Consider the following 22,600-nt stretch of genomic DNA (forward strand, 5'->3'; position numbering starts at 1 on the left):
GATTTGTTTTGTTCGACAGATAACGTCATTAGTTCACATGCCAAATGGCAAAGTTTATGATCCGCTAATCGGACAATGGATGTCACCACTTTGGGAAAATGTCCTCGACAGGCTGCAAACGCCCACGCATCTGCACCTTTACCGCTTCAATGGAAACGATCCTATTGATGTTCGACGTTCCTCCAAGAATAATCTTCCTACGGGTAAGTTATCTGCAATTTAATAACATATTAATTTACACAGGAAATGAAGTATCCTTCAAATAACGCTGCTGTATTTAAATCATGAAGTAATCAAAAACGAGTATTTTCTGCTCTATATATAGCAGCATCCATTTCTACAAAGTCAAATTAAAAATTCACAATTTTCTCGTTTCAGACCATACGAGCTGGCTGGCGAATCTCGGCTACGATTTGAAGAGCCTCGCGCCCCAGCTCTTCCCTAACAGCCTACCCAGTAGTCTGGTGCCGCCGTCCCTCGACCCCGGTACCTCGATCTTCGGCAAGAAAAAGCGCGTGACGAACCTTGGAGTTCAGTCTGGCTTCCTCGCTTACATCTACCAGCGTCATTCCAGCGATGCAGTCGGCCTGTCCGCGCCACCGCGTTCTGCTCTCAAGAAGGACAACTCGGAGCTTATCCCTGACAGGTTAGGCGCCGCTTCGGACCCACCTTTCAGCAAGGGAATCCTCGTGTCGCGCACCAAGAACGGCCAGGCCGTCGTCTCATCCGTGCCCTCGGCCAACCCCATTTACAAGGATGTCTTCACGACAGTCTTCAACGAGTCGTACTTCCTACCGTTCACCTTCGTCGTGCATAGCTCTCAGCAGGACGCGTTCTACTTTGTTAAGGAGGAGAAATGGCGTGCTCAGGAGGACCAGGGCCAGCTCAAGCGACTCGGTGGCCAGTACAACACGACCTTCCACGAAAACTCGAACGGTAGCGGCAGCAGCTTCACTGACGTAAAGATCCACGGGCTGAGCTACGTGATCAACCTGCGCTATGGGGCCACTGCCGAAAAGGAGCGCCAGCGGCTGCTACACCACGCGAAAGTTAGCGCGGTACGTAAGGCCTGGCATCGAGAGCGTGAGGCTTTGAAAGCCAATACGCCGACGAGCATCGAGTGGACAGCGACCGAGCAGGAGGAGATCATCAAGATGGGCATGGCCTCGAACTACGAAGGCGAGTACGTGCACGACTCGCAGCTGTACCCGGAGCTCGCCGAGGACCCATACAACGTGAGGTTCGTCAAGAAGCCCAGCGAGCCGAGCAGCGGCAAGAAGCGTCGCCGGAGGAGAGTGAACTCGGCCTGCAACATCTGGTGGCTCGACAAGTTCTGTTAGGAGGCATTGGAATGAAACGACTGGAAAAAACGGACCTTATCAAACATAAAGAAATTTTATACCAAAGTCTATTTGTTTATTTTGAAAGATGCCAAATACTAACGGTTTAATGGTACATGTGGCTGTACATATTATGCGCGCGTATCGCGCGCTATCGTATATTGAATGTTATATACGGCCAAGTGCGTGGGAAGCACGGAATGCGCGCGCACGCACACACGACGCAGGGATTTGATGAGTAAATTACGAGAAAAGCTGATAATTTTCGAGAAATTGTGCCGGAGAGAGATAAGAGCACTGGGACTCGGACGACGCATGGGAAAAGCGCCGCGGATACCGGCCGATTGAGATTTAGATATTTATTTCAATACTCGCCATTAGTAACTATACTTATTAAAAGGAAAACAAAACTATCGCTTCGAACTCTAAAGGATGAGAGCGCGACTGCCTGAGTGCAAGAGACTGCCGAGAGATTAGCGGAGCTATGGATCTCAGCTCTCGTGGGACCGACCAGTTGTCGCGGTGCCGGAGAAAGATAATACACACACGAGGTATGCGCGAGTGGCATATACTGTGGAGAATGAACCTAGTCAATACATAGCTTTAATTGGAGAAGCTCGCGCAAATGTGGGTGTATGGTGGATTCGAACGACTGCATGCGCATTCGATGCGAAAAGAATTCCTCTGTCGAGAAGGTTGATTTCGTTTGAAAAACGATAGCTGCCCACGCACACACAGAGCGAGAGTTTTTCGCATCGTATTATGCGCGACACACGGATCATCTTGAAACAAGATTCTGCTGCTGCGCTATCCATCATTGATTCGTGGATGTCGCGCGTGGTATTCTATCTTTCTCTGAAAGCTGTGACAGACATTTTGGGGCTGCTGGACCGTGTGTGAGCGATTTTTTCGTGGTGCTTTTACGTGGTGCAATGGGAGGGGAGAGGCACGAGAGGTATTTTTTAATGGAGAGTGAAAGAGCGAGAGAGAGAGAGAGAGAGAGAGAGAGAGAGAGAGAGAGAGAGAGAGAGAGAGAGATAGAGAGAATATAAAATTGTAAAACAGCGAGTGTGTTATGTACCCTAGCACTGTCATAGCGTCCACGTTCGAGTATTTTGCCGTGAGAAAATAAAAATAAAAAAAAACTTCAACTATGCATGATATTGAAAAAGAAGAGCGAATGTGAGCGAGCGAGACTGCGACGGATAGAGTGACTGATTCATCATTATATATATAAATATATATATATATATATATATAGTTAAAGAAAAACTCGTTAATTGTCTATATAAGAATGACGTATAATACACGTAACGTAACTGTGCTTACTATGGGTATATTGAGTATATATCCGAGGAAGTCGGAGTATTTTATTATGATAATTGGCTGTCAAAACGGGACGACGCATGCAGTTTTCGAAGCTGGACACATTGTAAGTTCGTTCATCCGGCGATTATCCGATTATTATACATATATTATATATGATGCGAATTATGTATGTTATTATATTTGGCTTTTTTCGGTCATAGGGAGCGAAGTTACACGAGACACGTACACATACACGAAAAACGAACGAAAGTCGAATTAAATGTATATGTAATTATAGAGATATCTAGGAAAAGTGTATATTTTTTATTAGTTATCGTATAGCAATTAATATTTTTTATGAAAAAAGTGGAGCGATTTATCTGAGCGTTTTTGATGTTTATGCGATACGCTTTTATTTATAACGTCCTTTTTACAAATAAAATCACATTTTTTTAACGACTGAATCGTCCATGATAAGACGTCATATCTCATGTCAATTACGATTCAGCTTCTCAATTTTTTATAAGATATAAATCTTTTAGTTCTTCCACGTGCCATATATGTATGAAAACAATGTCATTTCTTTGTAAAAAAAATAATATCAGGTGTACATTTATTTCAATTTATTGTCAAAGTACAAAACATTAAAAAAATTCAATTTACGTATTTTTTATTACCGACAACTCACTTAAGAACAATAAAACAGATACAGATATAAATTAACGTAAATGAAACTTATGAGTTTCAACTTCGCATCTGCGTCCGCCTCTCGAATATTCGTTCGCTGTGCAAACCCAAGTACCGAAATATTAAGAAACCTTTTTGCAAATTATTAGTTTTATTAAATGCAAGTGCGTTTGCTGCTGAAGAATTAGCGAGAGTGAGAACATTGAGTTAAAAAGTATAGAAGCGTAACAAACGGTGTGTGTGCATGAAATAAATAAGAAGTAAGCGCGAGAAAAAGAGATTAATTATTATTAAAAATAAAAAAATAGTGGCGTCCTTACGGCTAGATAGTGAACAACGATATTACTGTCTGGTTTAGATAAAAATTGCTACTAGATGTATAAAAAAAAAAATGAATCGTTAAGACTAGACGCGTGAGCGAGCTTTGAAATAAACAAATATCTTTTGAAGAAAAGAGGATTAAAAAATTAAAAATAACGATTAACGATAAAGGTAAAGAAAAAGGAAAAAAAAACTTCGAGAGTGTTGAGACTGACACTAATTCCATTCTGTAGCTCAACGGCTGGCTTCTTCCGATTGAGCGACAGTTTTGAGTCGTGATCATCTAAACACGCACCGTCACACCTTATTACGTATATATAATATTAAAAAGTAAAGAACGAAAAAAAAAACATTATTGTAACTTTATAAATAAAACGAGAGATCAGCGCAGGGGGGTAAAGAGAGAAAACTTTAAGAAAGAAAACAAAATGTACACACGACATACTGTCGCGTACTCGCGCGACACTTGATTGAATCGACTATTTTTTAATAAAAATAATATGAAAAAGAAAGAAAAGAATCAGATTATAAAAATAGAATTTAACGCGCGTGAAAAGGGAAAATCTATGAAATAAAAGTGAAACGAAGTAAAACAAATAACGAAGATATACAAGGAAAATTCGGTTGCTTTTTTGACTTCCACGATGAACAAATTGTCGCTCTCTTTCCTTTTGTTACAAGGAAGACAGATGGTCATAGCATTGTTTCGCATAGCTGGGGTCGGATTCGATTTTTTATGGAAAAACTCGTACCGCTTCTTTCTGCAATTTCTATAAATAAGTAAAATTTTGTAACTCTCGATTTTCATAACACGCATCTCTACTGTAGTTATATAAAGCAAAAAAAATAAACAACATCAATTCCTTTCTAGCGTACTCTTTAAAAGTAATTATTTTTATAAATTTCTAATAAGCTTCGCATCAATAGATTAAAGTATCGAAGTACGGCGAGTTTACTTTTAAACAGCAGCATATTTGTGTAACATATATTCGAGTTATTCAACTATAAGTAAGGTATAAAGCGTTGCCAACTGATTGTAAATCGGTGGCCAACATAGCGTCGCGACCATGAAGTGAGATAACGTTTTCAACTAAAGGCACTTGTAAAATGTCTCGCGTATATAAGAAGAGAGAGAAAAAAATATGTAAATCTTCAAAAGTGAACTCTACCACTCACGGAACCGTCTGTTTCTACTGAGATAGTTTTCAATAGATCGAGTCATCTCATTATATACTATTATTCCACGGAAGAGCGAATCCGTTCCCCGATTTCATCGCAAACGTAGAATTTAAAGTCAAAGTATATAAAGGCGCGAACGCTCTAAGAATCTCCTACTAGTAGAAATCAAGAATTTAAGGGATAAAATCTCGTACTCGTTAAAGTAAAAAAAATCGCAGATGACACACGCTCGACATGTACACATCACTATCGCACACCGAATAATAAATTAAATAGGCGCGGCACTTTGTCGTGAGCTCGTCGTAAATAAAAATAATAATAATAATAACTCACCTACACACATAATAACTCTTCCTCGTGGTGCTTTATCGTATAACAAAAGAAACGCGATGGCAAAGTGTCGCGCGCTTTCGGCAAGAACTTTTTTTACGCCAGCTTTTTACTACCGCGAAATGAAAATAAAAAAAAAAAACGTAACGTAAACTAAAGTAAAAGCCACAAGTAAGCAGGAAAAATCTTTAATATCAAGGTATAAGAGAGTGTGCTTGGACGCAGCTAGATACACATCAAGTGCACTCGATTGAGACGCAAATCAAAGTGTAATTAAGTATTTATAATCTAATAGCCGGAAAAAGGAGGTAAAAACGAGAGTGAGTAGGACGCGTCGGAGGAGGAAACTATATCGAAGGCATATTATACAGGAGCTGATGATAAATAACGGAGGAAAAAAAATGTAAAACACAGGGAGGGTATGACGGGTGAGCGAGAAAAAAAGGAACGAGTGAGCCTAAGGCAGAGAAAGCACAAGGTTCCGGGATAGAAAGCGAAAAAAGAGAAGTGGAAAAAGAGCCGGAGTGCGCGGAAAATAGAGAAAGAAAGATGAGAAAGAGAGTTTCTCAGCAGCCACAACCCGCTATCGTTAATATAGCCACGACCACTACCTTGGTAGAACATACGCTATTTTACGCCGCTGATCTAATTGTTTACTGTGTCACGTGTTGCTGTAATGAAACCTAAAATAAATATGAAAAAAAAAACACTAACGATACGACATACGACATGACATATACATATACATATATTTTATTTATATATAATGATATCTAATTGACTGTATTTATTGTAAATAGTCACCGATGTTTGCTATGACGTACTGAATATATCTGTACTTGAATGGAAAAAAAACTTGCCTGACACAAAATGATTAACAAAAAAAAAAAGTAATCATGAAGTAAACAAATTCATTTATCAAGGATGCTGCGCCCCGTGGATTATCCCCCATATTCCTTCACCCCTTACACGAACGAATTATAGGAAAAAAGGCAAAGAATCTTATAATATATGGGAAAAAATGGAAATTAAAAATAAACTAAAGATAATTACGATGTGTGACCACGTAAGAAATATTTGAGATTAGTGCTGAGCGAATGAGAGAGTGAGTTCCGCAGACCAATATTGTCGCTCTGTGTTGGTAATTTTGAGGAAAAAGGGAAAACTGAATGCAATGTGTTTGTTATATGTCGTAAAGCTATACTCGATGACGACTCGTTGAATGGAATCGCATTATGATTTTCGTTTCTACCAGGACCTTTGTAATATCGCCGCTTCTTGTTGTTACCGCGATCATCCTTAAACACACTCGAAATTCTTTTCGGCTGTCTTTTTGCGAAAACTTTGAGTAAATTTTGCTATACATACACTTATAACTCTGTGCTGTTCGAAATTGAAATTTACTGAAAGTTTATTATGTTATTGTTTATTTGTAGATCGGAGATTGACGTATCTAGGTGATATACGATTAATCGATAAGCGTTTTAGTCTATAGTAGAGGAGAAAAGAATTTAGAGCTATAAAGTACATAATTATTTTGTGTCATCGAAAACGAAAAGCTGACTGTGTTAAAGCGTTAATTATTATTTGCTGTAAAAGTGGTGGACGAGGATTACTTATTCGCGAGAGGAAAGATAAATCGTCGTCGCTATTTTTCGTATGTCGTGTTTTTGCTATTTTTATAAAACGAACAAAAAAAAAAAGAAAGGGAAAACCGAAACCAAGAGACTCGGTATGATTCTTCTTATGGACTTATTGGTTTCGCTGATTTCACGCACATACCTATCACACACACGATATTATAACTCTGCATACGCTTATAATTAAAAATTATTCCATTTATAATACAGTAAGAGTATGATTATTCTGTTGATTGACGCTCGCGCGAGTTGTGTACCAACGGGATATATAGTTGCTTATGATAGTCACCGATTAAATTTTTTAACAGAGCCCATCAACCGCGAAATAATTGACAAAGTCGATCGCTATAAATTTCGCAAAAATTTTCAGTGCGAGCGCGAGATCGAGCAAGCGAGGGAAAATCGGGTGTGCATCGGAGAAATAAACCTGAGACAGTATATAGCGCAGTGCGAAGATTTTGTGATTGCGAGCTCGTCAAGCTAATACAGATGTCAATATTACACTCGTAGAAAAAAAAACGCGAAGAGAGCGAGTGACGAAGGGAAGTACGAAGAATTACACTTGATTGCTGCGGCGTGGAGACGAGTACGATGCTTTCGGTATAATGCTAATTAGATGGGCGATCAATGAATCGATCGGCGATTCGTGCGCGCGACAGAGAGATTACTATACACTACTTGCGATGAGATTAAAAAATAACGCACGACCGGCTAATTGATCGCACATTTTCATTTCTAAATCGCGACTACACAGATACACTTGTACGCAACGCGTTTATTATTATAAGTGAGAAAAAGAGAGAGAGAGAGAGAGAGAAAGAAAAAAAAATATGTAAAGGAACGAATTTTCAATTGCCTCTTTCGATTGTATCTCGCGCGGATTATAAAAGGCGGTTTAAATAGAGAGAAAAAAATATGTAGTCACGATTTGGAGGAAAATATTTAGGAAGACTTTTGAATTATGGACTTTCGAATTTTTCATATTTGAGAAGTTTAAATTAAAGAAAAAAAAACTAATAAAACAAATGAAACACTGGGAAGCTCCACGTACAGAGTCACGACTCTTGACCCAACCAGCATGTCCAACAATTTACGATATAATTATAAGTACATTATATTAAGTGTTTTCAAAAAAAATATATGATCTATATATGATAATAAAAACGGAAAAACGTTAAGCCTGTCTTTACTCTTTCATTCCTGTACTTTGTTTATTTTTGAAAGTTTTGCAAGAAAAAAACGCTGCATGACTAATATAAAAGTTAAGTATCTGTTTTTTTATTTTTTCAGCACGATAAAAAACTACTATCTTACAGAGGTCTTAAAAGTATAAAGTTATTTTACAAGGGGCTCGCGTTACGAGGAGATCCATCAATGCTTTTTGTCCTTTTTACTTTTGCTCTTTGGCGTAGTCGAGCCCGGCCCGACGACAATGCGACCCGATGCTATCTCCTCTCGGTCGGCTGAATTTTCGATTTGTTTCTGCGCTTCCAAGAAAAACATGAGATCCCGTATTTGCTCTTTCAAGTCGGTCGTTTCAACTTCTTTCTTTTCTTTGAATTCGTTCATCTCATCTTGCAGTTGTTTGTGTTTAATCTGCCAAGAAGTTTGATTATGTTGAAGAGCTTGTCTTAGTTCCTTTTCCTCTGACAACTGGGACTGAGCTTGCGTTAATTTTGCATTTGAATTTTGCAGCTTCTTTTCTATCGATTGCTTTTCTCGTGTTAGAGCAGTCAGTTGATTCTGAAATATTAAATTAGAGTTGTATTCAATCAGTAGCGATCAACAAAATTTAATTCAAAGCTTTATTATAAATTTACCTTAATCTTGGAATTTTCCTCGGTGAGGTGTTCTACTTTTTCTCGAAGCTCCGTTGTTTCAGCACAAGTACGTTGTTCTATTTTAGCAAGCTTCTCTTCAAAATACTCACGCTGTGTCTCGAGTTGCGATGTTAATAAATACGTGAATTCTAATTGGACTGAATCGACTTTCTCATCAACAGATGCTCTTTCTCCTTTTGTAGGCTCCTGGCCTCCTTCCACCATTTTGCCGTCTTTATTTTGTAATAAGCGATCGACCCAGTGATCACCAACATAGTCCCAAACTCGATTATTTCCCAGCTCCATCGCATAACAATGATGCGTATCTCGGTAGTGCTCAAAGGCATGACTTTGATCATATCTGCCACAACCAATATGCCCACAAATTAAGCAAATCCACAGGGCTTCATTGCTGGTCTCTGCAACTATTTTTCAAGTAATACAATTCTATAAGTATCGTTTTTTCTACATTATGGGCTCCTTAATACTATATGAAATAATGAAATTAAAGCATACCACATTCCATACAATGACTGTCTGCAACAGGTTCCGGAGTTTGAGCATACCGACAGACTGGGCAGGATGTGTCACCCCATTTAACCAGACACTCGGCATGAAAAGTATGATTACATAATATTGTTAGTATTCCATCAACACTTTCATCCATTTTCTCTAAACAAACTGGACAAGATGGTAGTTCTGTATGCCCTGATAAGGGCAAGCCATTGTCAGCTGTTTCAACTCGTGAGACAAACACCATATGACAAACAACTTCTGGTTCTAATGAGTTGTAGGGAGCTCCGTTGAATGTTTCATAAAACTCAAAAGCAGCAGTCTGCGAGAAATCAATGTTCATTTACTGATCTATAATACTTATGATAAACTGAATTAGTTAAAGAAGAAATTTACCGATGAGCGGAAAGTAATCAGTGTCATGTATTGATTGGGATTTCCATCTCTGATAATTCTGAAATACTGAATATCTTGATGACACGCAGCTGTAAAAGTCATTAAATCATGACAAGTCATGGTTGCTGGTACTGACAGTATGCAGATTGTGTGACTTCGATTGGCAGCTGACTGCATTTCAGTGAGAGAACTGTAATTTAGATAAAAGATGTTACAATATGAACAATTAGATAGCGTGCATATTGGAAAACAAACTTACTTTTCTTTAAAGAGATGTAAAATACCCTTGGTAACCTCTACATAAGGATTGCCTGAAATGAAATTAATCTGATCTGATGCTGTATTGCAAGCAGCAGCTCCAACGCTGTCCATATTTGCAGTTGAAGCTACAGTAGGTACACATGACTTTTCTTCTGAATTTTCTCTTGAAGTGGATTGAGATTTACTGGATTGCCGAGAACTTTGAGATTGTGGTAACAGTGGTAAAGGTCTTTCATTACGATCGGTGTAAGTTTCTATTGTTATATTTCGTGGTTCCCGGGACCCCCTCATTTTTCTCGCATTCTTATCCATGGCGCCTGAAAATGTGTGTGCATATGAATGATCGATATTGCAATTACTCAAGAACCAACGTAAATATGAAACTGCTACAATGCATGAAATTGATAATGTGACTCATACAAAAATCAGTATCGCAAATAGACCATAACAAAGCATTGATTAGGGGAAATCAAAAGAAATTGAGGTTACAAGAACAAAGCATACAAAGAAAGAGATCTTACTTGCGTCCTCAGGAAGGTCAAAATCACTTATCTCAATGCGAATAACACAAAGTGATACCAGAATTTCAGGAGAAGACATCACATACTAGAATTCTTGCTCGGCGAGACGAGACGATATCAAAAATCATTTCCCGTTATTTTTGAACGAAATTTTTTCATTTTCCCAACTGCCCTGTATGTTTATCTCTTGTCTTTGTTTCTCAACGATTGCAAAATTATGCAAAATCGTAGCGATCTCGCGTTCTGGCTGCACTGACAACACTTTACACTGGCGCATATAATATGTTGTCGTAGCGTGACTCGGGCTTCGGCCGCCAGATGCCGAAAGCGTCCAGTCGAATCTACGGATGTCGTAGTAGGATCATATGTTGCCCCCGTGGGCCGGTCATCTGCGGGTGCAGGCGCACTGGTGTAATTCTCGAAAAGGAGCGAAGATACGAACCGATTTTCGTCAGAGGGACATTGCTTTTGGCGGAATGTAGCTTTCTTTTGAAATTTAAAGGGACTAATTTCGTTGCGATTCTCCTATTGAATCTTTAGTTTGGAGTGCGTGATGTGAAGAAAACACGGAGACACGAGCTCCTCCCATGCCAGGAAGGAAAAGGATGCAGGAGAAGACGGTGAGTTGTTGCGATGTAAACAAACACCTGTTTGACGAGCCAGTATGCATTTTCTCGTGACCATGACCTTTTTTTATGACTTGTAATGCACCTTTTGCGTTTGGTGGATTAGCGAGATTTGTATAAACATTTTCGAGAACTGCCCTACAAGTTATATAACGTTAATTCTAACCTCAAATTCTACAATTTCTTTTCGTTATCGCGAGCAGATAAGATTTCTTACGAATTCCTACGAATAGCTTTTTCTCAGTACGCGTTTATCTGCTACGCACGGTATATTGGGCAATTAATTTTGGAACAATTTTTTGCGTCGAAACAGCTGACGTTATTCGTAAAAATAAAACTCATCATTTTGAAGTCTTTTATGTGACGCTCATTTAGACTTTCTTCTGTTTTCTTATTGTTGAGTCTTTGCAATCAGTTACTAGAGATAAGAACTTTGTTATAACACGCACGACCGATTGACGTAAATTAATAATTACTTTGCTCAAGCAGTTTTAAGATCAATTTTAATATATTCAGTTTTTACATCACTTTTAAAGAATGGATACTAGTGGTTTAGTTGCATTATTAGAGTTTAACTTGTAAGAGTGTCAACTTTTTATAAAAAATTCAACTACTTGCCCTATGGTGCAGTTTGCTGCAGTAATTGTTATTACTGTCAAAGGTTACTGACATTAATCAGCATATAGCATGTAAGTAATTACAATGATCAAGAGTTGTGTGATAAGGTAGTCTTATAAAAAATAATCTCTTTACAATGTAAACTAAAATGTTTCATCACTATTCTTTTGTGCGTACACATTTGATAACTTTAGTCTACTGAGATAAATTTAACAATTTTAACACTTATTTATTGTTAAAAATTGGTCATTATTTTTTATTTACAAGAACTCAAGGTTATAAATTACCTTTATTCATGCAAGAAATTTATTGCTGCTATAAAAGTAAAAAGGAAAATTAACAGAATAAAATATATTAATGTATACTTCATTGTGTGCAACCACTTTATCAATAACACAGCTCAACATAGTCCTCAAAAACCATAAATTTAGTGTAATATGTGTTGATAAGAGGATCAGTATTTTATTACCACGAAGATCCTTTTTTTTATACTTAGGTTGGACTACGATGAACTGCAATTAGACGAAGCAGAAGAAGTAGAAGAGTTCACCATGACCTCTCTAGGAAAGCTTGTTTTTCTAGACACTCACTCAAGGCATCCTAAACAATTATTCTCTAGTACTACATCGCAGAATAGTCAGGAATCTTTGTCATTGGCATTTGAAAATCTTTTTTACATGCCATATAACATCACTGAAAACTATGGAAACACTGTTCATACCTTGGATATTAGTCACAATCACTTTGGCAGGTTGTTGCAAAAAATTTCATACTATTTTAACTGATTATTTTTAATTAAATTTCATCTGTAACACCGATGAACTATTCTTTGCAGAAATTTGCACTTCCTGGCTGAATTTGAAAATCTGACTTCCTTAAATTTGGATCATAACAACATTGATGCTTTCACGATTTTTCCTCACATGCCAAAATTGCAGCTCCTCTGGCTGAACAATAATAAAGTCGAAGATTTATTTCCCTTTTTAAAGAATTTATATGCTAGTTTGCCCAATCTGCAATATCTGAGTCTCATGGGAAATAAGGCAGCTCCCAGCTACTTCAATGGTGGAACTTTCTATGATTATCTCCAGTACAGGTGTGTGTGATTATTCTTTCATTACATCGAAAAATAAGTCAACTAGATTTTTTTTTCATTGTTCATTTTTTAAAAGGTTATTTGTCATCTCGTGGTTCCCGCGCCTCGTGCATCTAGACGATCGCGTTGTCACGCCGGAACAACGTGCCGAGGCCAAGAGACTTTTCAAGAGGCCGTTTTTTGAACAATTGGTCGAAAATACGGAACTTCCTGAGTGCCTTAAATTTTTGCACGGCAAATTAGCGTCGATCTTTGCCAAACCAGTGACAGTGCCAGAAAAGTTCAACCCTAACAAGGGATCAAATCTTATTGTTTAAGTCAGTATTATTATGTAACTATCACTTTTCGAATAGATTTTTAACGTATTTACGCGTTTTTATACAATATTGTATAATAAGAGAATTTCTAACACGTTTCATAACTAAGTTATCAAATAGATCTATCCATGAATGCTTTAACGTCTTTATGGCGGCAGCTATGTTAATTTTTTAATGGGATTTATATAACAGTGCAATATTTATATAGGCGTATTCAATGCAAACATCTTTTATACATGCGATATTTTATAGGATTTTTATGGTTCGCGGAGTTGAGCAAATTTAAATTTTGTATAGTTTAGAAAATTTTCAATTTTACTATTTAGCTAAAGAACGCACATAGGTGAAATATTTTGTACGATTTTTATACAGCGACCGTTAAAATTCAGTTTTCCAACCTTTTTGGTACTATGCTATGAAAACCAATGACATTCCAAAAACTAACTTTTGTTTAGTTATAATAAAAGTGTAATGACTATTAAGATTTTATTATAAATAGGGAGCGAAACGTTATGAGGATGAAAAATAATTTTAATAAAAACGTTTCAAACAATCAATCTCTGCTCACTCTCTAAAAACCACAGCAACGTTCAATTACCAACTCTGCATCGAGCTACAAGTACTTTCGAGTTCTTACAAACGATTGTAAAATGAGGCTGCACAACTGTTTATTGAACGTTAATGCGTGTAATGTGAACGTTCTCAAGAAATGATTGGTGTTAGGCTTGCGTGCGATATAAAACAATAAATTAATGCAATGTATCACAATGCGACCGCACCTCGTGCCCAAGATAGAACAATCGCCCGGAGTGTTTCCCTTTTAGACAAGTCTCACGACCCCCTCCGAATCTCGACTCGGCGAGACGCGGAACATGGTTTATGCATGCGACGCCGATAAGCCATTGAAATAACAAGTACTCGATGAATAGTCTCGGACTCTTATGAAATTTTTATCATTTTTTTTTTCCAACAAATTATGAAAATCGTTCAAGTTTTGAAAAATAGAAATGCAGGCCTTACATAAATCACGCTGCTGATTGCATACTCCGTATACGTTCATTTTTCATTTTTATCGTTCGACTTTTCATTTCAATTGAATAGCTCTCTATTTTTTTAATCCAAAAAGACAAATGGTCGTAAATTTCACCTAAACGAGGTCCGTTCGAATAGCTTCGCTGTTTTATAATTAAAATAGCGCCGCGACAGCAAATAATCAGGAAATTCGTTACATTTCAAGGAATGTAATTCAACTTCCCTCGTCTGGTAGTGGAGTACGAACTATATAATTACACTGCGCGGGAAAGTTCTGTCGCGCGTTCATCATACACGATCGAAGCTACTCGTTTACTCGACGATATAGAAACTCGGGAGATCCGTAGATTATAATCATGATGCTTGTCGCGTCGAGACCAGCAGCAGCGCCATGTATATAAACAAAATGTTGCCGTGCCTCAACTTTCAAGCTCGTATAAATCCGCACTTTCTTCTAATTGCGGGCAGTCGGCTGATTATTTTGCCGCTTTGAAATGATCTAACGGTACATGCGAAACAGATATACCTCGTGTACTCGTGTGCGCATATAAAAATTGATTTTAGTACGTTAAAATTATTCGCTCGATAATAACGAGCGCGTCGAGTCGTAAATAAATAAAAGTCCAACGAAGTAGTCGCGTATAATCCATTTATCACCGGATCTCGCTCTCGAGCGCGAATATACTGTGTGACACTGCACTAATACATTTTATCAGCATTTAAATTGCCGAGTCAACAGTGCAATCAGCCGCGCGCGTTATTTATTCCCGATATTTTTTGCCCGACGCGCGAATTATTCAGCGGTACGATCGAACTACCGGCGGTGATTATAGTCGTTCGTTGGGGAGAGATGTGTCAAGTGCGACCGCGACGTAACGTGGAAATGATAATTGGCATAGTTATGCACTCCGATCGATCTATCGCTCGTTAAATTCGTCGAGCCGAGTACTTGAACACACACACGCACTCGAGAGAGCCGCAGTCGCGTCGAGGCGCTCTATCTGTGTAAAAGTTTAAACGAGCGTTAATTCCCCCCCCCCCCTGCAATTACGTCAGCGATTATATGGGCCGATTTCTTTCCAGATATATGTATAACGGATTCGATTTGCATATAGCCGCGCAAAACTTCGATGTTCATTAACGTTCACGGCTTTGCCATTAGCCCTCGATTTATACGGTTCGCTGGATGTTTATATGGTAATCCGATGGTTTTATGCTGATGGTAATTTTTTTTGTCGTGTATCCGCTTGTTTTACGTAAGCCAGGGACGTAACTTTATCGTGAATTTTATTAAAAAAAAAAAAAAATCTATTTACAACTAATATTCCTGTACAGAAACGAAATCGCGCTCTTGGTCATACAGCGTAATGCATATTCTACTCGATAGCCAGATTCTCAGGCTCGGCAGTAGTATTGACCTGCAGTTCGGTCATTTTGTAGGATTCGTAATCCCTCTCCTCGCTGTTCGTCGTCTCGACGCTGACGCTGGTACTTTGCGCTTCCTTAGGGGAAAATAAAACTTGATACGCCGAGGTGCCGAGGGCCGCTCCCACCATAGGTCCGAGCCAGTAGACCTGGAAATTTTTTATAACCGCGTCGTCTCTACATACTTTTGAAATGTTAAAAGGAGCTTTAAATCTTTTTTCATCTCTCACCCATTGATGCTTCCAAGCTCCGTGCCACAGAGCAGGCCCGAACGTTCTCGCCGGGTTCATGCTGCAGCCCGTGTACGGGCTCTGAAACAGCGCGGATAATGAGTTATTTTTATACAATAGCAATAATGATAACAGCACAAAGAGAACTCGCGATTTACTCAAAAAGTTGTAACGCAGTTACGTGTATACAGAGGCATACGGCGCAGAGAGTAGCGCAAAGAAACGAAAGCCGTCTCTGCAGCAGTATTTATATATATATATATATATAGGTATAGGTCTGTCCGCTTGGAAAGTTCGAGGGTTGACAGGGCGTCAAAGGGCCTTTGAGAGAGAGAGAGAGAGAGAGAGAAGGCGAAATCTCGTTTATAAGTAGCTTACCGCTGCAAAGGAAATAGCGGCCACGGACAAGCCGAACCTCAGGGCGGTCGAGTCGGTGGTATGGGCGCACCTCGGGTCCCAGGTGGCGCAGGCGCCGAGGAGTATCAGCGACGTGCAGAGGATCTCGATGAGCAGCGCCTGGACGACGCTCACCTCCGGGTGGATCGCCGTCACGCACAGAGGCGTCTCCGAACTTGGATTGCCGTCGTTCATCAGCAGGGCCGGCGTCACTATCTTCATTTCGCATGCATCGAATTACTTTGTAAAATGAAGTTTTGTTTCTCGCTATAACCTCGCTCTCTGTATATAGTATACCTTGATCAGACCGTAGCCGATCGTCGCGCCGATGAACTGAGCCGCGCAGTAGACGACGCCTGTGGGAATCGATTTCAGCCCGATCATCACGGCGCCGAGGGTCACCGCCGGATTCAGGTGGGCTCCGCTAACGTGACCGAAGGTCTGTCAAGGTGCTCGTTAGAAAGGTGCGATTATTAAAAGACACGCATACGTACCATGATAATGAGGTTGACTGTCAGGCCGAAGGTGAAAGCCATCTGCATGGGTGGCGGGGGTGCGGGTCCCATTGTTCCGATGCAGCCCATGCAGCCGATGAATATGAGAATGCTCGTGCCCACCACTTCGGCCAGGAACATCGTCGAGGTGCCCTCCTGCATCTTCCACGGCTCGACTGTGTGCATGACATACACTTTCATTATTACTCGTATACGATTTCTCCTCTTTAACTCTGCGATCGACTTACGCTTTTTGTTACCGGCACTCATTTTCGCGGAAAGATCGTTATTGAATCGAATCGCACAACGGCGGCGAGAGGCAGGTTACGTTTTACGCATCATGATCACTGTAAACCAACATTCGAATGGTGCTCGGTATGGATAAAAAAGATCGTTTGTAAAAATCGCGATCGTGCATTATCTATCCGGCTCGCCGCGGCTACCGTGCGCGGATCGTTATCTCCTTTTTTCCTATTATTCGAGCATTTTTCGAGCAATAGCCGTCGCCGCGAGTGCGATTCGAAATCAGTGTGCTATGCCGATTTTTCCCCCGGCAATCTCGTTATCGGCTGCGTATAGTATCTCGACGATCGGTATTACCTAGTTTTTTCTGAAACTGTTGGAACCTTGAGCAGCCTTTTCAACAAGTTCGCGCATCGCCTGACGCAACGTCGATTGCGCCGATTGATTCCTCGCATTCTCGGCTCGGAGAATTTCGATGATCCGTGTGGGTGAAACGCACATGCTGTATCGAAGGATGTCGCTGGGCTATTGGAGTATCAGAGAAGTATCGCCGTCTCGAGAGCCTACTGCGCCTGTGCAACGCTGGCTACACCCCTTTACCGCACGATGACATCGATAATGATTTACTCATCTCTTATTCATGCGAAACTTACCTTCTACGATTTTCCGTAATAACACGTTCCGAAATAAAGCACAAAAGCTGTGCGGAGACTCGTCCTATGGGATTTACTGCCATCCATAGTACGTATACAGCAGGATGACGTCGAAAGTCAGCCCGAAGCTCGAGAAAGCGCCGTTGGCCTACGTCAACGAGCAGTACCTGGCCGACACGGAGTACGTAGTGCGCGTCGCCAAGACACTTCTCATGCCCATCGGCATCTGGCCCCGTTACGGGGACAACAGTACCCTCAGCAACGCCATAATCTACATCCGCGTCTGCCTGATCTTCTGCCTGATGCTGTTCCTGCTGACGCCCCACTTCATCTGGACATGGTTCAAAGCCGAGGACCTGCGCAAGCTCATGAAGATCATCGCCGCGCAGGTCTTCAGCTCGCTGGCGGTCCTCAAGTTCTGGACGCTGATCTTGAACAAGCAGGACATCCGCTACTGCCTCGAGATCATGGAGAACGACTACAGGGTGGTCGAGTCCGAGGAGGACCGACAGATCATGCTGAAGAACGCCAAGATCGGCAGGTTCTTCACCACGGCCTATCTGGGACTGTCTTACGGCGGAGCTTTGCCCTATCACATCATCATGCCTCTGCTGCAGCCCAGAGTCTTGAGGTCCGACAACACGACCATGATTCCGCTGCCCTATCCCAGCGAGTACGTCTTCTTCATCGTCGAGGACTCGCCGCTTTACGAGATCGTCTTCGTCACCCAGATCCTCATAAGCAGTATCATCCTCTCGACTAACACCGGCGTCTACAGCCTCATCGCTTGCGTTGTCATGCACTGCTGCTGTCTGTTCGAGGTGACGAGTAATCGGGCGGAGAAACTGCTGAGGGGTATGAAGTACGATAAGAGCAAAATCAGCCCGGAGCTGGGGAAAAAATTGAGCGAACTCATCGACTTTCACGTGAAAGCTATACAGTAAGGATGCTTATTCATTTGTAAATTAAACTAGTTCGAAGTCGTCGTCGACGTAGGAGCTTATGTTGTACGTGTACAGTTTCAAAGCTAGGAACCCCTGTGTGTCAGACCGGCGCCTGATAGAGGTATGGAAGGTCTGGTTTTCAGTTTTCATCCTTCTCCAAGCTGCTTATCGTGAATTTCAGAAATTGCTCGTCCTTCGAATCAGGAGCGTTTGCTTTTCTCGATTCCGTCGGCACTTCGAGATAGGACAAATTCAATTCCCACCTGAAATTACACGCTATTGTTGTCAACAGTCGTTAAAAAAATTCAGACATAGATATTTAATCAACTGGCCTGATCTGATGTTGAACTTTGTTGAGGTGACTGCCAGCCTTATGCGGGTGTTATTGATTTTTTCAAACTGCAAGCCCCTAGTGTTTTATAGCGTTTGCATTACTTTCACAAACAGAGCTATAAGACACTTGAATTTACATAAATATTTAACTTACCCGTCCATTGTCTACTTCTGGGGCTTTATTTTATTAGGTATGCTGAAACCATGGAGAATGCATTAAACATAGTAATGCTGTCCGAGATGGGTGGCTGCACGATAATTATTTGTTTTTTGGAATATGGTATTTTGCAGGTAAAAAACTTTATGATTCACGACAATTCTGTTCATAGAGCATTTTCATTATTTAAAAATGACCATACGTAGGATCTAGAAGACAGAGAATATTTGGGTATGGTGACCTACATCATGCTAATGACATCGATCTTTGTAAACGTATTTATTCTATCGTATGTCGGCGACAAAGTCAAAGAACAGGTAAAATTCGTTTTTTTTTTAAATAAGAAAAAAATCCAAGTGCTGCTGTAACATTGCCTTTTTAGAGCGAGGCGATTGGATTTTCTGCTTACTCCATGCAATGGGTCGACTTACCAAATGAATTTATCATGAAAGATCTGAAGTTTGTCATGGCGAGAGCTAATCAACCTACAAGACTGACAGCAGGGAAACTCTTCGACTTGTCACTTCAGGGATTCTGTGATGTAAGGGTTTTGCAGGTCCCAAATGCAATCGTGATCTATCATTTCATTTTCATTATCATTATATTTTACATTACAGGTGGCAAAAACATCAATGGCATACTTGAATTTCCTTCGAACGCTAGAAATCACGTAAATTGCTTCGGCTGTTGTTTGTTGTATTATTGAAAATAATCAGTATGTATTCGTAATTTTTTTAAATAACAGCTTCTATAATGCTATTTCAAGATGCATATTATTCTGGCTTTAGTTCGTTTACTTTTTCAAAGTTGAGCGAAAGACACAACTTTTATTGCAGCGGTAAAACTTCCCCTGTCCCCATCGAACTTTGGCGCAATACACATTACCCCTTTATACATTGTCTTTTGTTTCTTTAATGATAGGAAATCATTTTCTATACACAGCCTTCATACTTCCTTGGCAAAGTTTGTGGAATTATCGAAGGCTACGCTTTTTCTCTATGATCGAAGAGCAACTTTGAAATCCATCCCTTCAGTCTAGAAGATAGAAAGTATAATATACCCGGTTAGGTACTAATTTTATAAATAACAAATAGAAACTCTCAGCAGTATATATTTCTACAACTTATTTAATATATCTCCGCTCGCTAAAACAAACTTGCTGCACTATTATCTCCTACGATTCCATAATAATATCGTATACAGCAAAGTTCGTAAACACAGCATCGCGAGCAAACACTTTCAAGAAACAGAGTTCCATATCCACCGAAGCGTAAATAATCACAGTCATCACACCCCCCGGCACATGAAGCCATCAGCGCGCACTGAAACACCTTCCGCGATATATTCGAATGCAGCCGATAATTAATGCCGAGACGCTTATTAAGCAAACTTCGACGCGCTGTTTCCACAAGTTCGCGCGTAGCAATTAGCGCTATAGCCGTCGCTTCCCAAGTGCAACGCACCGATGATTCAAGCGCGGTAGGTCTTGCGAGTGCGTCATCCGTTGCTGCACGCGCTCGATTCTCGCAACGTTGTTTCTTGGGAAAGTGGATCGTTTCGTGAGGATGGCGGAGATGAAGAGGATGGAGGACGTGTTTGCCTACTACGACGAGAGGATGAAAAAGCCGGGGCCGAGTTGTAGCAACGAGAAGTTCGAGGAGGACGTGAAGTACGCGACAGCGTTGAATAGAAGGATCGCTAATGCCATTGGGATTTGGCCGATTTTCACCAGTACCGGGGCTAGACTGGGGTTCGATATTTGCGTCAAGACGCTCAAAAACGCCGCCGTCTACATTCTGCTGAGCTTTCTCCTCGTGCCGGGGATTCTCCACATCGTCGTCGAGGAGGGTAAACTCAAGGCGAAGATTCTCAAGGTTCGATTGCAAATTCGTCATTTTTCGAATAATCATTAACGCGCTCGCTGCTTTTCGGGCACACCTTTGCAGACAGGCCCGATGATCCTGAACACCATGGCCCTGCTGAAGTACTCGGTGATGCTGTTCCGCAAGAGTCAGATCCAGGAGTGTCTGAAACAACTGGAGTCCGACTGGCGAAAAGCGGGCAACGACGAGCTCCGGGCCCTTATGCGTCGCAACACAGCCGTAGGTCATCGCCTGAGTCGAGTCTGCGTCGCGACCTTCTACGTCGGTGGTATCTTCTACCGTCTGATCAAGACCCTACTGACGCCGATCCGGTACACCAAAGACGGTCTGATGATCAAACCGCTGCCCTCGCCGCTGTACAAGGGCTTGTTCCGCTTCAACACCAGCGCCAGTCCCGTCTACGAGACGATCTTCGCTACGCAGATGATGAGCGGATTCGTGGTGCACTCGACCACCGTAACCACTTGCAGTTACGCGGTCCTTCTGGCGACGCATGCCTGTGGCCAGCTCGATATAGTTGTGTACCTGTTGAAGAGGCTGATCGAGGATGACGGGGACAATGGGAGGCTGACGCGGGTAGGGAATGAGGCTGTTGACAGGAAGCTCAGAGTCATCGTTCAGCTGCACTTGAAGGTTTTGCGGTACGTTACGTGCATGAGCTTTCTTTGTGGCTTTGGAAGGAGAGCTTCTCATGAGCTTTTGTCTTCGATGGGCTTCAGCTTCATCTCGAGTGTGGAGGATCTCATGAACCAGATCTGCCTCGTGGAGATACTCGGCGGAAGCACGATTCTCTGCCTGACGAGCTTTTACTTCATCGTGGTAAAATTAATTTCCTCCTTAAAATACACTTAATTTATAATAAGAATTGATAAAAAAGAGGTTTGGCCATTCGCAAGGATCTGCAAAGCAACGACGCTCTGGGCCTCTTCACCTACATGGTAATGATCACATCGCTCATAGCCCTGCTCTTCACCTACTGCTACGTCGGCGAGATCGTCAGCGACAAGGTATACCATTTTCACAGATAAATCAATGAGACGATAATAAATCAGAGATATAGCCAAGATTTGTAACTCTGCGTTACGCGAACCGCCAGGCGAAAAAAGTCGGAGCGAAAACTTACATGATAAACTGGTACGATTTGCCGCCGAAAAAGGGACTGTGCATCGGTTTGATCATATCCGTCGCTCATAGTCCCGTCCAACTCACCGCCGGAAAAATGCTGGAACTGTCGATGTACAATTTCGGATGCGTAAGAATTGTTCTGGCATTTCGTTTTCCTTGTAGGTGTACACTGCAGCGTTTCTTGGATATAAACGAGATTTTGTTTACAGATAATGAAGTCGACCGCAGGCTACTTGAACTTACTGCGTACGATTACGGATTGACGCGGTAAAAGTGTGCGATGTTGGTGTCTGATAACTTCACGTTCTTGTGTCATTTTTCACTTTTACATGTTATAGGATTCGTAAGATTTCTAAGAAGGCAGTGAGAACACGTTGATGTATTTTATAGAAAAGAAATATACAAATAAAAGTCGGATGCTTAACCGGATTTCGTTATTCCTGCACGGAAAGGTATAATACATGATTTTTCAATTTTAACGATACCGTATTCCAATCTCTCTTGCAACAATTAAATTTCCTCAGTTGGATTAACAGAATATAACTCGGCTGATAATCAGCGATAACAGTGTACATATAGGTCTGCTCGTCTAAAGAAGCTTATCGATCATTTTAAAATCGCGCACAATATAGTCAGTGTAGTCGAACCGAATAAAAAACGAGATCGCATGGGAAAGCGTCCACGCATTGAATTCAAAAGTCCCTCGCGAATC

The 22,600-nt window shown here is 40.9% G+C and overlaps 6 protein-coding genes across 12 annotated transcripts in view; 4 read left to right on the plus strand and 2 right to left on the minus strand.

Annotated features, from left to right (window-relative positions):
• Positions 1-7,983, plus strand: part of LOC100119575 (teneurin-a) — a 74,023-nt gene extending 66,040 nt beyond the window's left edge. For all 5 annotated transcript variants that reach the window (XM_016984235.3, XM_016984236.3, XM_008205261.4 and 2 more), the window contains 2 exons: positions 20-203; positions 379-7,983. In XM_016984235.3, the coding sequence (XP_016839724.1) occupies positions 20-203; positions 379-1,340 (1,146 nt within the window). In that variant the 3' untranslated portion in view covers positions 1,341-7,983. The remainder of the gene's footprint in view (positions 1-19; positions 204-378) is intronic.
• A 74-nt stretch (positions 7,984-8,057) lies between these two features.
• On the minus strand, positions 8,058-10,634 carry LOC100119615 (BRCA1-associated protein). The gene is made up of 6 exons (XM_001603304.6): positions 10,317-10,634; positions 9,794-10,112; positions 9,535-9,724; positions 9,142-9,460; positions 8,626-9,050; positions 8,058-8,548 (listed from the first exon to the last, which is right to left on the minus strand). Exons 1-6 carry the CDS (start codon positions 10,393-10,395, stop codon positions 8,177-8,179), a joined length of 1,704 nt encoding a protein of 567 aa, XP_001603354.2. The 5' UTR covers positions 10,396-10,634; the 3' UTR covers positions 8,058-8,176.
• Positions 10,635-10,649: 15 nt separating this feature from the next.
• On the plus strand, positions 10,650-13,530 carry LOC100216459 (uncharacterized). The gene is given in 4 exon segments (NM_001142439.1): positions 10,650-10,936; positions 12,057-12,311; positions 12,396-12,656; positions 12,733-13,530. Coding segments are annotated over 3 exon segments (702 nt in total). The 5' UTR covers positions 10,650-10,936; positions 12,057-12,111; the 3' UTR covers positions 12,974-13,530.
• Positions 13,531-15,275: 1,745 nt separating this feature from the next.
• On the minus strand, positions 15,276-17,538 carry LOC100119691 (aquaporin AQPAe.a-like). 3 transcript variants are annotated; one of them, XM_031927595.1, is made up of 7 exons: positions 17,447-17,538; positions 17,151-17,387; positions 16,551-16,726; positions 16,354-16,497; positions 16,039-16,272; positions 15,661-15,741; positions 15,276-15,579 (listed from the first exon to the last, which is right to left on the minus strand). In XM_031927595.1, exons 3-7 carry the CDS (start codon positions 16,710-16,712, stop codon positions 15,382-15,384), a joined length of 819 nt encoding a protein of 272 aa, XP_031783455.1. In that variant the 5' UTR covers positions 16,713-16,726; positions 17,151-17,387; positions 17,447-17,538; the 3' UTR covers positions 15,276-15,381. The 3 variants fall into 3 exon arrangements, with proteins under 3 accessions (XP_031783455.1, XP_031783454.1, XP_001603421.1); XM_031927594.1 differs by having other exon boundaries at positions 17,151-17,504; XM_001603371.6 differs by lacking the exons at positions 17,151-17,387; positions 17,447-17,538 and adding an exon at positions 16,799-17,095.
• Positions 17,539-17,550: 12 nt separating this feature from the next.
• Positions 17,551-19,554, plus strand: Or2 (odorant receptor 2). The gene is made up of 5 exons (NM_001190500.1): positions 17,551-18,386; positions 18,915-19,014; positions 19,087-19,197; positions 19,263-19,421; positions 19,498-19,554. Exons 1-5 carry the CDS (start codon positions 17,551-17,553, stop codon positions 19,552-19,554), a joined length of 1,263 nt encoding a protein of 420 aa, NP_001177429.1.
• Positions 19,555-20,445: 891 nt separating this feature from the next.
• Or3 (odorant receptor 3) lies at positions 20,446-22,151 on the plus strand. Its single transcript, NM_001190501.1, has 6 exons — positions 20,446-20,754; positions 20,827-21,404; positions 21,483-21,582; positions 21,660-21,770; positions 21,860-22,015; positions 22,098-22,151. Exons 1-6 carry the CDS (start codon positions 20,446-20,448, stop codon positions 22,149-22,151), a joined length of 1,308 nt encoding a protein of 435 aa, NP_001177430.1.
• Positions 22,152-22,600: the final 449 nt, after the last annotated feature.

The sequence above is a fragment of the Nasonia vitripennis genome, chromosome 3 (genome assembly GCF_009193385.2).
Source record: "Nasonia vitripennis strain AsymCx chromosome 3, Nvit_psr_1.1, whole genome shotgun sequence".
NCBI classification, from domain to species: domain Eukaryota; kingdom Metazoa; phylum Arthropoda; class Insecta; order Hymenoptera; family Pteromalidae; genus Nasonia; species Nasonia vitripennis.

What these genes read in the sequence shown, in the direction of transcription:
- Or2 (NM_001190500.1), top strand. Translation starts at nt 17,551, where the DNA reads ATGACGTCGAAAGTCAGCCCGAAGCTCGAGAAAGCGCCGTTGGCCTAC. An exon ending in TGGAATATGGTATTTTGCAG is followed by an intron (nt 19,015 to 19,086) that starts GTAAAAAACTTT and finishes GACCATACGTAG; the next exon opens with GATCTAGAAGACAGAGAATA. An exon ending in CACTTCAGGGATTCTGTGAT is followed by an intron (nt 19,422 to 19,497) that starts GTAAGGGTTTTG and finishes TTTACATTACAG; the next exon opens with GTGGCAAAAACATCAATGGC.
- Or3 (NM_001190501.1), top strand. Translation starts at nt 20,446, where the DNA reads ATGGCGGAGATGAAGAGGATGGAGGACGTGTTTGCCTACTACGACGAG. An exon ending in TCAAGGCGAAGATTCTCAAG is followed by an intron (nt 20,755 to 20,826) that starts GTTCGATTGCAA and finishes ACACCTTTGCAG; the next exon opens with ACAGGCCCGATGATCCTGAA. An exon ending in CTGCACTTGAAGGTTTTGCG is followed by an intron (nt 21,405 to 21,482) that starts GTACGTTACGTG and finishes GATGGGCTTCAG; the next exon opens with CTTCATCTCGAGTGTGGAGG.
- LOC100119691 (XM_001603371.6), bottom strand. Translation starts at nt 16,820, where the DNA reads ATGAGTGCCGGTAACAAAAAGC. An exon ending in CAGTCAACCTCATTATCATG is followed by an intron (nt 16,498 to 16,550) that starts GTACGTATGCGT and finishes GCACCTTGACAG; the next exon opens with ACCTTCGGTCACGTTAGCGG. An exon ending in CCGCTATTTCCTTTGCAGCG is followed by an intron (nt 15,742 to 16,038) that starts GTAAGCTACTTA and finishes GCGCTGTTTCAG; the next exon opens with AGCCCGTACACGGGCTGCAG.
- LOC100119615 (XM_001603304.6), bottom strand. Translation starts at nt 10,395, where the DNA reads ATGTCTTCTCCTGAAATTCTGGTATCACTTTGTGTTATTCGCATTGAG. An exon ending in TTACATCTCTTTAAAGAAAA is followed by an intron (nt 9,725 to 9,793) that starts GTAAGTTTGTTT and finishes TCTAAATTACAG; the next exon opens with TTCTCTCACTGAAATGCAGT. An exon ending in TGATTACTTTCCGCTCATCG is followed by an intron (nt 9,461 to 9,534) that starts GTAAATTTCTTC and finishes GATTTCTCGCAG; the next exon opens with ACTGCTGCTTTTGAGTTTTA.